This window comes from Periophthalmus magnuspinnatus, chromosome 7 (assembly GCF_009829125.3).
Source record: "Periophthalmus magnuspinnatus isolate fPerMag1 chromosome 7, fPerMag1.2.pri, whole genome shotgun sequence".
In the NCBI taxonomy this organism is placed as follows: Eukaryota; Metazoa; Chordata; class Actinopteri; order Gobiiformes; family Gobiidae; genus Periophthalmus; species Periophthalmus magnuspinnatus.
The window spans coordinates 3,060,579-3,073,651 of NC_047132.1; the positions used below are offsets into that span (position 1 = coordinate 3,060,579).

The window sequence follows — 13,073 nt, forward strand, 5'->3', positions numbered from 1 at the left end:
TTAGAAATACCGCGATAAAGAATAAACTTACGTTTGGGTTGTTCGTGACTATCAAAGTCGATTCAATTCAATTTATTTTTTATAAAGCCCAAAATCACAATAGCAGTTGCCTCTTAGGGCTGAACATGATAACTGATTTAACCGACAGAAAGTTAGAAAATCAAGAATTAAAGAGAAACAGACAAGCAAATTAATCAACAGAAAACAAGCAAATGGAGAACTGTCCCAGAACCTCCCCTGTTCTTAGACCCTCCTTTTTTTTTTTTTTTTTTTTTTTTTACAACAGTCATGTGACTCATGCTAACCCTTTTCTCTGACAGTTGTGTGATTCAAACAAAGCCCCGCCCTTTTTCCCCTTGTATGACAATTGTGTAATTCATGCTAAGCCCTGCACTTTTTTCTGGCTATGACAGTCATGTGATTTAGGCCCTTTTTCTCATATGATTCACACAAAGCCTCACCACTTTTCTATGATGAGTCATAGTATTCTTGTAAAGTCCCCCTCCCCCCCTTTCTTTGTGACAGTTATGTGATTCACGCTAAGCCCTGCCCCTTTCCTGTAACTGACTCATGTGACTCCTCTAAGTCTCGCCCCTTTTCTCGTATGATTACATGATTAAACACCCCCTCTCTCTAACAGTCGTCATGTGATTCAGGCTAAGCCCCGCCCTTTTTCTCATATGTTTCACACCAAGCCCTGCCCCTTTTCTATCAGTCATGCTTACCCTTTTCTCTAAGAGTTGTGTGATTCACACAAAGCTTTGCCCTTTTTCCACTTGTATGACAGTCATGTGATTCAGGCTAAGCCCCGCCCTTTTTCTATGATGAGTTGTGTGATTCTTGTTATCTGACTCATGCTATTCTTTGACATCATACAAGGTAAGCCCCGCCCTTTTTGTCTGTCAATCATGTGATTCACACTAAGCCCCACCCCCTGTATGAATCTCACTAAGCCCTTTCCCCTCATTCTAACACTTTTGTCTAGCGTCATTCATGCTAAGCCTCGTGTGATTCAAGCCCTGCCCTTTTTCATCATATGATAATATGTCTATCATTCTAGAACGAGTGGTGGCGAAACAGCTCTGCCGCCACCTGCAGGACAATAATATATTTGAAAAATTTCAATCTGGATTCAGAGCTCACCACAGCACAGAGACTGCACTGCTTAAAGTAACAAATGATTTACTACTAGCTGCTGATAACGGGCTGGCTTCAGTCCTGGTCCTACTGGACCTCAGTGCAGAGTTTGACACCATTGATCACAATATTCTACTGCAGAGGTTAGAATCCTGAAAAAAACAGAGGTCATTGTCGTTGGTCCCAAAGGTCAAAGAGATTCTCTGTCGGACCAGATAATCTCACTCGACAATGTGAGTATAGCTTCTAGCCCTACTGTAAAAAATCTTGGAGTCCTATTTGATCAAAATCTCTCATTCACAGCCCATATAAACCTAGCTTGTAAAACCGCATACTTTCACCGGCGAAATATAACTAAAATTAGAAATATTTTACCTAAAAACGATGCTGAAAAACTCATCCATGCATTTGTTACTTCCAGACTTGATTACTGTAATTCTCTGCTCGCCGCCTGCCCCAAAAGTACTATAAGGAGCCTCCAGTTGGTCCAAAATGCAGCGGCCAGAGTCCTAACAGGAACTAAAAGAAGAGACCACATCAGTCCTGTACTAAAATATCTGCACTGGCTTCCCGTCGAGCTTAGAATCAAATTCAAAGTCCTCCTCCTGACATGCAAAGCCCTAAACGGTATGGCCCCATCCTATCTGCAAGATGCTATTGTTGAATGCAGGACTATTAGTGGTTCCTAGAGTGTCCAAAAGTACAGTGGGAGGGAGAGCTTTCAGTTACCAAGCTCCTGTGCTATGGAATCAACTCCCTGCTGATGTTAAACAGGCCCCCACAGTCTCTGTATTTAAGACCAGGCTTAAAACCTTCCTCTTCGGTATAGCATATGACCAGGTTACATAGTGAGGGAGTTAGGGACATTAAAACCCAGGATAAGATAGGCTGCAGTAGGAGATAACTAGCTGGGGGAAGTATGGCAACCTGAGCACTATCCTCTGCTTTGTCCTATTTTCTCATCAGCAACGCTATTCACATGTTGTCCCCTGTCCCACTCCCCCTGTGGAGTGTATCTCTTTCAGATGCCCCGATGACAGCTGGACCCTCCCCTCCTCCCCGCCTGGCCCTCCTCCTCGCCCGGCTCTCCTCCTCCTTGTCTGGTCTTCCTCCTCCTCACCTGGCCGATTTTTCTTGTTTTGTCTGATTTTTCCTGTTGTTTTGTTTTTGTGTGTTGGCGGCACGGTGGCTGAGTGGCAACACTCATGCCTCACAGCAAGAGGGTTTGGTTCGATCCCCGGGTCACCAGGCCTTTCTGTGTGGAGTTTTTCATGTTTCTCCCCGTGCCTGGATGGGTTTCCTCCGGGTACTCCGGTTTCCATCAACCAAAACATGAACGCCCTTCGAGACAACTGTTGTTGTGATTTTGGGCATTACAAAAATAAATGAATTGAATATCACTATATGATATGTCATGTGATCTAAAAAAAAAACCAAAACTGCCCCTTTTCTATGGTGAGTCATTTGATTCCTGCTGAGCCCCATCTCTTCTCTTTGCAATGGTCTTGTGACTCATGCTAAGTCACAAGGGGGGGGGGGGGGGGGCAAACTCAGGCCCCCCCGTGTGAAAGCCAAATGACTTACCAGATGAGCTGGCCAGCCGCTAGCACATGCAGATACATACACACTCACCTGAAGGATTATTAGGAACACCATACTAATACGGTGTTTGATCCCCTTTCGCCTTCAGAACTGCCTTAATTCTACGTGGCATTGATTCAACAAGGTGCTGAAAGCATTCTTTAGAAATGTTGGCCCATATTGATAGGATAGCATCTTGCAGTTGATGGAGATTTGTGGGATGCACATCCAGGGCACGAAGCTCCCGTTCCACCACATCCCAAAGATGCTCTATCGGGTTGAGATCTGGTGACTGTGGGGGCCATTGTAGTACAGTGAACTCATTGTCATGTTCAAGAAACCAATTTGAAATGATTCGAGCTTTATGACATGGTGCATTATTCTGCTGGAAGTAGCCATCAGAGGATGGGTACATGGTGGTCATGAAGGGATGGACATGGTCAGAAACAATGTTCAGGTAGCCTGTGGCATTTAAACAATGCCCAATTGGCACTAAGGGACCTAAAGTGTGCCAAGAAAACATCCCCCACACCATTACACCACCACCACCAGCCTGCACAGTGGTAACAAGGCATGATGGATCCACGTTCTCATTCTGTTTACGCCAAATTCTGACTCTACCATTTGAATGTCTCAATAGAAATTGAGACTCATCAGACCAGGCAACATTTTTCTAGTCTTCACCTGTCCAATTTTGGTGAGCTTGTGCAAATTGTAGCCTCTTTTTCCTATTTGTAGTGGAGATGAGTGGTACCCGGTGGGGTCTTCTGCTGTTGTAGCCCATCCACCTCAAGGTTGTGCGTGTTGTGGCTTCACAAATGCTTTGCTGCATTCCTCGGTTGTAACGAGTGGTTATTTCAGTCAACATTGTTCTTCTATCAGCTTGAATCACTCGGCCCATTCTCCTCTGACCTCTAGCATCAACAAGGCATTTTTGCCCACAGGACTGCCGCATACTGGATGTTTTTCCCTTTTCACACCGTTCTTTGTAAACCCTAGAAATGGTTGTGCGGGAAAATCCCAGTAACTGAGCAGATTGTGAAATACTCAGACCGGCCCATCTGGCACTAACAACCATGCCATGTTCAAAATTGCTTAAATCACCTTTCTTTCCCATTCTGACATTCAGTTTGGAGTTCAGGAGATTGTCTTGACCAGGACCACACCCCTAAATGCATTGAAGCAACTGCCATGTGATTGGTTGATTAGATAATTGCATTAAGGAGAAATTGAACAGGTGTTCCTAATAATACTTTAGGTGAGTGTACATCAACAACAAAATAAGGTCTTCTACTCTTGAGTCCACCATGGAATCTTCACTCTTTGCCAGAACTGTTGCAAAACAACAGTGCTTAAAATGAGCAGGAATTACAAACGTAATCCCTGGATCCACTCCACACTTTCCTGTAATGTAATTGGTTGATTCTACAAGGGGAAGAGTGGGGCGTGAACTTTCATCCATCTGAAACTTGGCACAACAAATGTCTCAAAACTCTTGAAAGTGTAATTTTCAGTTGTGTAAAATAATCTTTGTAAGTGCAAAAAAAAAAAAAATATATATATATATATATATATATATATATATGAAAACTGATCCTAACCTTAACCATAGTCACGCCTAACCCTTTTCAGCCCATATCTGGAATTTTAAATTATTAGTGTAATCCTGATGAAGTTCCGATCGTGTTTTCTGATCGCTTTTGGTGAGAACAATTCCAGAGTGATAATGCATAGAACTCAATTCATAGTGCTACACATATCAATCTGGCGCAAGCCAGGTTAGACAAATACTAGGCATGGAACAATGACCGCAATATCATGATATCGTATTGTCATTAGTCTCACAAAAATATCATGGCCATTACAATATAACAAATTGCATGTCTCTTTGCTTAAATCCATTGTTATGGTGCAGCAATAGGGAAAAACAGAGGGAACCACATATGCAGTGACATTGCTCCATTTCAGTGCAAACTACTTGAAGAAATAATATTAAGCATTCTGAATTCTTTGGATTCTCACAGAATCAAACACATCACACATCACAATTATCACAATTTTGTTAGCTTCCACAAAATAAAGCAACAAATGCCGTAATATGAGATGCCTATCGTGAAAACATCAATTTGGTTATTGTTACATCCATAATAAATACCCATACTCACATCTCCATTGAGAAGTTTACAGTCGTCCTCCATCTCGTCTGCACTGTCCTCGTCAGACACGTCACCCTCCTCCGCATCTTGGTCAATGTTTGGCGGGAGCTTCTTTCCCTGGGGGACACATAGAGAAGGTCATTGGAGAGCAAGTAGTCACTACTGACATTCAAATACAGGTAAAATCTGTCTGCTCAAGGACTAGGGAGCTCTGCTACCAATTTCAATACTATGGCTTTAGGGAAATGTGATGTAGCTGTTATTTAACTTTGAAGTAACTATAAAACAGCTCTATATGCATGTATGCATGCATATATATATATATATATATATATATATATATATATATATATATATATATATATATATATATATATATATATATATATATACACACATATATATATACACACATATATATATATATATACACATATATATTTATACATACACACACACATTATATATCATTATTATTATTATTATTACTAAATGAAAGTGGCCTGATGCTCAGCCATGATGCTCAGCCATGATGCATCACCTTACACACACTACATCCATGGCTGCATTCATGCTTGGACCATACCTTGACCAGGATCTTGCCTCGGAGCATCTCAGGAGACGGCAGGCATGCCAGCTCGTCCACTCTGATGTTGGACAAGTCCAGTTTGTCTCCTAGGATATCCACCAGGTACTGCGCCATCTTCTTCTGCTGAGGGACTGTGCAGTGGTTCTCTATGGACAGGATGACCGGGTAACTGCAATACAAAAGCATCAAAAACAACAATCCTAGAAGATGTGCCTAAACAATCGTGCAAGGCTACGTTTGTGGCTAGCACTCATGCTTTACAGCAAGTAGGTTTCAGCTTCAATCCTCAGGTCGCCTGAGCCTTTCTATGTGGAGTTTGTAAGTTAACTCTGTCTGTGCCAAGTTTTATATTGCATTTAATCCACCTGAAATATACTGAGAAATGTGTTGTACTTCACCGCGGTACTTCTCCCTATTGAATCCATACGTAGACCATTCTATCATAATTGTATATGCTTCTAACAACGCGAATATGTGGTGGATTTTCAAAATATAAAAAGTGACTAAAATCTTCATGTGGTCTTAACTGTTCCCACAACCTTTGTTTTCTAATTACAGTGGTCCCTTGTTTATTGCGGGGCTTACGTTCTAAAAAGGCCAAATCCGTAGTAGTCAGCTTTATTTTTTTTACAATTATTATATATGTTTTAAGGCTGTAAAACCCCTTACCACACACTTTGTACACTGTTCTCAGACAGGCATTAACGTTTTCTCACATTTCTCTCTTGTTTAAACACTTTCAAAGTTCAAACCTTCATAGATAAAAAATAAAATAAAGTACAGTATTATAGATTGAAACCAAAGATCAAGACCTGTTTTCAGGCCCAGAAAACATTTATGTAAATTTGGCAAGCTGAACACATTCTGAACTGTAATGTATTTACTGTACAGGAGAACGGAGGAGATTGATTGATGATGGTGTACAGTCCCTTAGCCAATCAGGATGCAGAACACAATGCACGTTCATACGCTGTAAATAAAAGCATGTAAAATTGCACAAAAAAAATCTGCGAAACAGTGAGGCAGCGAAAGGTGAACCACGATATAGCGAGGGACAACTGTATATAATGCTAAGAACCGACCACATTCACCCTAAGAAAGAGTGGTACTGTCACCAGCTCTTCTCCTGCTATGTGCAGTACCATAGGTCATACATAGTAGTGCTGCTTGGGTCAAGGTTTTAGGACTCTTTTGAAATAGTAAACACACTCACTGGAAATGGCGCAGGAGCTTTTAGGAGTCTAGAACTAAATCAGACTGCATGGAGCCTACCTGACGCTGTGTGAGCACACTCTGGAGTAGTCCAGGTAAGGAACCTGGCTATGCACTATGCACACAGAGTATGATTTGTAACTTGTTTCTCCACACTAAAGAATCACTTTAATAGTCATGATGTGTTTAAACCAGGGGTCACCAACCCTGTGCCCGCGGGCGCCATGTCGCCCCCAAGCCCCACATGAGTCGCCTGCAGACCGGTTCTAAAAATAGCACAACTCACTAATGAGCTGCATCTAAAATTAAATTTTATTCTGTTGCTATTTTTTTTTTTTTTTCACCCTTGCGTTTATATAGATTTAAAAATGACAATATCATAAACATATGTTCATTATACGTGAAGTTTAGATAAGTTAAGGTGAACTTTGACCTACTCACTTCAAAGGTCAGCATTGTGCGCGTGACAAAACCAGTGCTCCGCTCACGAGCGCTGTGAGGATGCGCTGAATGCAGTTTCTTACTCCAAAACATGGTAGAAAATAAAGAGATCACTTTCACAACGATTTAAGACTGTAAAAGAAACCTGCGCGTATCTCATCTGCGGAGCGACTGTGGTGACGGCAAAGCAGCACAATGTGGAGGGACACTTCACTACGTCTCATAAAACTCCACACTAACTACCCACGGGGACGTGCACTCCCCACGGGGACGCACACTCCCCACAGGGGCGCACACTATGGGCAGAACAAGCCCAGAGCTAAACGCAGCTTTGGGTAAACAACAGGCTTTTTTCTTTTTTCTGAATACTGATATCTGTTTCCCTCCTTGCTCATTGTTAGCACGGGGTGCAGTCTGCAAAGAGGAAGTAATAAATATTAAACCCAGGTGCAGGAACTATCACTAACTACAGTAATTTCAGTAGAAATTTAAAAGAGAAGATGAAAAAGTAGGCTATTCTTTAAGAAGTCCTATGAAATGAAGTCCCTGCAAAAATAATGACTGGTATCGGTATCAGTACTCGGTATCAGTGAGTACTCAAAATGAAGAACTTGTACTCATTTTGGAAAAAGTGGTATCAGTACAGCCCTACTGTGCGTGCATGCATTTATCTCCTTTACCGTTTACTTCAGTGGTAGGCAGAGTGTCATTCAAAAATACTATTGGACCCTTTATAGAATAGAGCCAAATCTACGCTTTATAATCAAATTTACACTGAATTTTTACATCACTAAATATATCGACTGTTATATCACCTATTGACTCCCCCAAGCCTCTTATATCAATAACGTATCAGCCCCCAAAAACCAACTTGATTGGGCCCTAGTTCAGTGTGTTACCTGAGGAGGAGAGCTGGTTCAGATCATGACTACACCTCTGCGGATCATCTAAATCCACATCATCTGCCATCCCCACATCAGACAGAGGAGACAAGCTAAAAATAGTTCTTTAAGCCGAGCGTGAATGGAATTAGCACCTTGAGTGAGCATGTGGTTCACTGTTCTGTGTTCAAATGGAAATGAACTGACTGTGTTTGTCACAGGAGTATAGGACTGAATATCAAGGCTAGAGATGTCACAATTATAAGACAAACTGAAAATCACTATTAGGCTTGTAGTTGACTAAGGATATTCTTAGTGGACTAAAGACATATCCTGCTTATCGATTAGTCAACTAAAAAGGGGGTGTGGAAAAAGCTTTCAAAACTATCACGTATTCTGTGTATCTGAACCAAACTGCACGCACAAGACTACATCTGGACGGGCGTTCATACAAAAACAACTTTTTATGCAGAAAAAAGTACTAGGAAACAATGTTTTTATATTAAGACAGAAAAATTGTGACTCTTGAGTTTATTGTGCCTTTTTACATATAAATAGCAAAAATATCAGCTAACTCACTCATTCATTTCTCTTTTCTGCTATTGTCCCATATATATTCTTATAATCTAAATGACATGATTAGTCGGCTAATACATATTTTGGTTGACAAGCTCCATCAACTGATTAATCGACTAAAGGACTGCAGCCCTAATCACTATTATTAATAATATAATGGCAATTTCTGAGCAAAATTCAGTATTATATACATTAGACAATGCCAATTAAGTATTTATTTTGTGTGAATAATCATTAAATCTTGACATTTCTTCTCACAATAATAATGGTGAAACGAAGGTATCTGCAAGAGGTTAAACAAGAGTTAAAATGGTTCAACTGAGACTATTTAACATGTTTTGAGTAATTTTGGCTTGAATTACTTTGTTGGGTTAGCTGGACAAATGTTCCGGCTGTCATCCAAGACTGTCAGTTCTGAGGCAGCTCTAGTAGAGACTAAATCTCTCTTTGAATAGAGTTCAAAGAGGGTTTTTATATGTCATGCATGTTTGAATAGTTTTGCAATCTCTCCCGGGCCCATCCTCTAACATGATCAGTTTCTATAAATATTCAAAAGCAGGATACAGAACAATACACTACAACTTCACAGACCTGATGCAATGTGCAGTAGTGTCATTAGCGGGATGCATCCTGATTCTGTTGTGATAGTGGTCTGAAGGGGGAGTGACTTAGAGTTAAGAGCGAAGGGAGGGAGGGCTCAGAGTGTTGAATATAGCATTAAAAAAAATAATAATAATAATCCAAGGATGAATTTGCAAATGGGTGACAAGTTGTATGAGATGTCAAGCCATCTCACCTCCTTGGCTCTCCTTTGTTGTTCTATTCTCAAAACCGCATACGAATGGCTAATTAATAGTAAAAGTCATAAGAGTACTTAAAGTTTAATTGTAAGTAGTAAAAATATTGCATTTGTACATCCACTATAACCTTGATAAGCATCTTATAAATACTAAGCAATAGCTACGAATAACCACTATCTGGCATACCAATAACCACGTAGTTAGCAAAAACACATAATGTATCCTTGCAGGTTTAATTGTCTTTTAAACAGTATTTTGGTTACTTTGGGATAAGCATTTCACATTTTTTCTAACTTAAAATAATACAAGCATAATCACATTAGAATAACATTAGAAAGTAAACAAATGAAGCCTTTATCCCCCATCAATGCTATGCTAATAGAGCTATGCTTTCGTTGTGAACACAATTTGACTGCAGAGTGAGTCCAGTGATGGTTTATGGGCTTAAAAACAGCATAAGAGAAGTTCTGGAGTCTGGAGTTTTATCTATGACACTTGTTGTGAACAGACAAAATGCAAACCAAGCATTTTTACGTCGGATTAATGGATTGATGAAACAAGTGTGAATTATGGAAAAATACAATTCTGTATGTTTTTGATAAGGGGATAGCATAGCATAACATGAAGGTTAAAAGGACAAAAAAGTCTATTCCACATTGTATGAAAATAAACCACTGTGTAACTTTTAGTATATTAAAGAACACAAGAACACATTTACAGATCAGTGCGAGGTTATCTCATACCTTCACATGTTCCAGATGCCTTCTACATCATTCATCAGAAAAGTCACACTTCAAAACGTACTTTAAGACAATAAGTTCTTTTTGAATGTATTTCTAATTTAATAGTAGCTCAAAGTTCACTATAAAATGTGCCTTTCCACAGATGAGAGATTGTGAACTTCAGCCACTGCTATAACTTGACACACCAGACAACATATGTCAAAAATCAGTGGTTGTATCAGCTCTGCAAGGCACAAAAACATCCATTGTAGGCTTGAAAAAAAACACTATTTTGCACCTAGAAAACTGTTGCCAAGTACAAGATTAGCTGTAAACAGCTCTAATGTAGTAATGCATTTGTCACAGTGAGAGGATGTTAAAAAAAAAAAAAAATCAAAGCAGGGGAACACTGCCAAAAGGGATATCTGCATGGGAATGTAGAAGATTAATCTGGTTTGGAGTGGATTTGATTTGAATCGTTGGATTGCTGAAACAGTTAAGGCCTGTCTGCGTGAAATTTGCATGATCTCCCTGTGTCTGGTGTCTGGTGGGGTTCTCAAATTTACAATACATTTTCCACTTCTATAGGGAGGAAAAAAAGGAACCCTAACCCACTGTAATACAAATATGTCAACATAAAACCTTGTTAAATATAAAATGTAGCTAACCATAATATTACATAGAGACCATGTAAAGCTAATTTTGGTGCTAATTAAAGCTGTCAATCAATAAATGTTTTTTTTATTGCAATTAACTGTATGATTGTCCTGAGTTAACTCGCGATTAATCACATTTAATTTGACTATTTTTTTTATTTATTTATGTTTTAATACAATATTTAGCTTTTTTTAAATACTTGTATCGTTTACTTTACTAATGCATTTATTTGTAAGCATATATACTATCATGTTGTCATAATAAGGCACACACACACATATACACTCACTCTCAATACTAGAGGAGAGGACCTCCTTCAGAATCGGAATCAAAGCAGAGCGCAGTCTGACTCGGGGTCTCACTCTAAACTTGATGGCCAAAATTAACATGCGATTAATTTGCGTTAAAAAAATGTTGCTGTTAAAATGACTACGTATTAAAGGGATATTAGTGCAATAAAATTGATAGCCCTAGTGCTGATAGATTTGAACAGAACTCACTCGTTCTTGACAAAGGCATATTTGTTGATGGTCTCAATGACGTCTTTGAACAGGATTTTGGAGGTGAGGGTGTATCCATGATGGACGATCGGCTCCCCGTCCTGCCCATCCCAACAGTCCACTGGAAAATACGAGAAAAAAATGTTACCAATAATTATCATTATATTTGAGTGAAGACATTAGATTGGAAATGGCTTCTGAAAGGCAGCTGAAACATGCTCATAATCCAAAAGATATTTTCAATTAGCAGCAAAAATGTCTTGATTTTAAAAGCAGTGTCCAGATCACTATGTTTGAAACTTGTTTTGTGATGTTTGCTGTGTCGTGTACGTACTGTATACAAGCACCACAGCCAAAAAGTTACTACGCCTTGAATTTCCACCAAACGTAAGGGCTGTGAATGGTTGATCCACAAAGACTATATGCTAAACTGATTAAAATAGCTTGAGACAGCTACAGTTTGCCCCAAAAAATCTGTATGTGAGCCCAATATGATGTTTATGGTCACAGCATATAAAGAACAAATAATAAATGCAAATTAAATAGTTTGGATTCCCACACCGCACCTAGACCCTGATTAGCTCTGCAGAAGCTCTTTGGTTTGGGTATGCGTCAGGGTGACTGGACTGGACCAGCCTTAACCCTTCATTGTTAGACTGTATATATCTGTAAAAATCAAAATGCTCTGTTCCATCTTGTGATGTCATTTAGTGGTAGTTTTAAGGTTAATAATTTTTTTTTGCCTCAATGGAACTGGTTTACAGTTTGTTGTTTGTTGCTTTTATTTTTGAATATTTATGTTTTAGTTTTTATCCAGTTGAGATTGTCTTAGGAAATCTCTAATATCTGCTAGTGCACCAAGGAGTGAAACAGTTTCAATGAAGCTTAAATAATAGATGTAGCTTCAAAGTTTGGCAAATCCAGAGCTGAAATGATCAAAATGATTCTACTGGATGCATATGAAGTTTAAAAAAAACAATTGGAGCATTTCCTATATTACCACTTAATGACATCACAAGGAGGAACAGAGTGTTTTCAGTTTGAGAGAAGAACAGAGCCACAATATGCAGTATTTGTGTGTCAAACATGTATAAATAAAAAACAAAAAAACAACTCCAGGTATGTTTGTGTCAGAAAATAGTGTAATATAGGCACTTCAAACAAGTGGTTATAGGATATCACGGATTCACGGCACACACTATAATTTAACTATCAATTTCAATGTGTGCTGAAGTGACTGACCCTCTACACAGCGGCAGCCTGCCTGCAGCACCCAGGCATACATGTCCACCCTGGACTGGGACATGAGCTGGTCCCCCATCAGGTAGGTGTTGTGTGAGGAGGCGATGAAGTAGTTACACAGTGGCTGGCTCATGTCCTGAGTCACGCTGTAGTGCTCCGGGTTAAAGATATCTCCTGCCGGGCTGCGCATGTAGTTGGTGAAACCTGCGCAAGTCAAAGTCAGTACAAGATGGTTAGGATACACATCTGAGATGTGGTTTGCATGTTCAAAGATTCAAATAAATGTGTTTATGTGTGTCATTTGCACATACCATATTTTCCGGACTATAAGTTGCACTTTTTTCATAATTTGGCCAGGGGTGCGACTTATACTTAGATGTGAAATTACTAAAGTATATAATTTCACATCTTTGTTATTGTCACTCTGACAAGCGCGAGGGCACTCGCTTGTGTACCAGTATGGCAGCCATGCAGAAGCGGCGCTTCATCTACTTCTAGAACAGAGGGAGGTGTTCTGAAGCGACACCGAAGATGAAGAGTTCAATGGATTCAGTTTTTTGGAGTGAGATCAAGTCAGCT

The 13,073-nt window shown here is 39.7% G+C and overlaps 1 protein-coding gene across 1 annotated transcript in view; it reads right to left on the bottom strand.

The window, feature by feature from the left end:
- plch2a (phospholipase C, eta 2a) overlaps positions 1-13,073 on the bottom strand; it is a 216,756-nt gene that overhangs the window by 24,290 nt on the left and 179,393 nt on the right. The window contains exons 8-11 of the mRNA XM_055223081.1: positions 12,495-12,698; positions 11,253-11,373; positions 5,461-5,632; positions 4,884-4,991 (exon numbers count right to left, since the gene is read on the bottom strand). Of these exons, the coding sequence (XP_055079056.1) occupies positions 4,884-4,991; positions 5,461-5,632; positions 11,253-11,373; positions 12,495-12,698 (605 nt within the window). The remainder of the gene's footprint in view (positions 1-4,883; positions 4,992-5,460; positions 5,633-11,252; positions 11,374-12,494; positions 12,699-13,073) is intronic.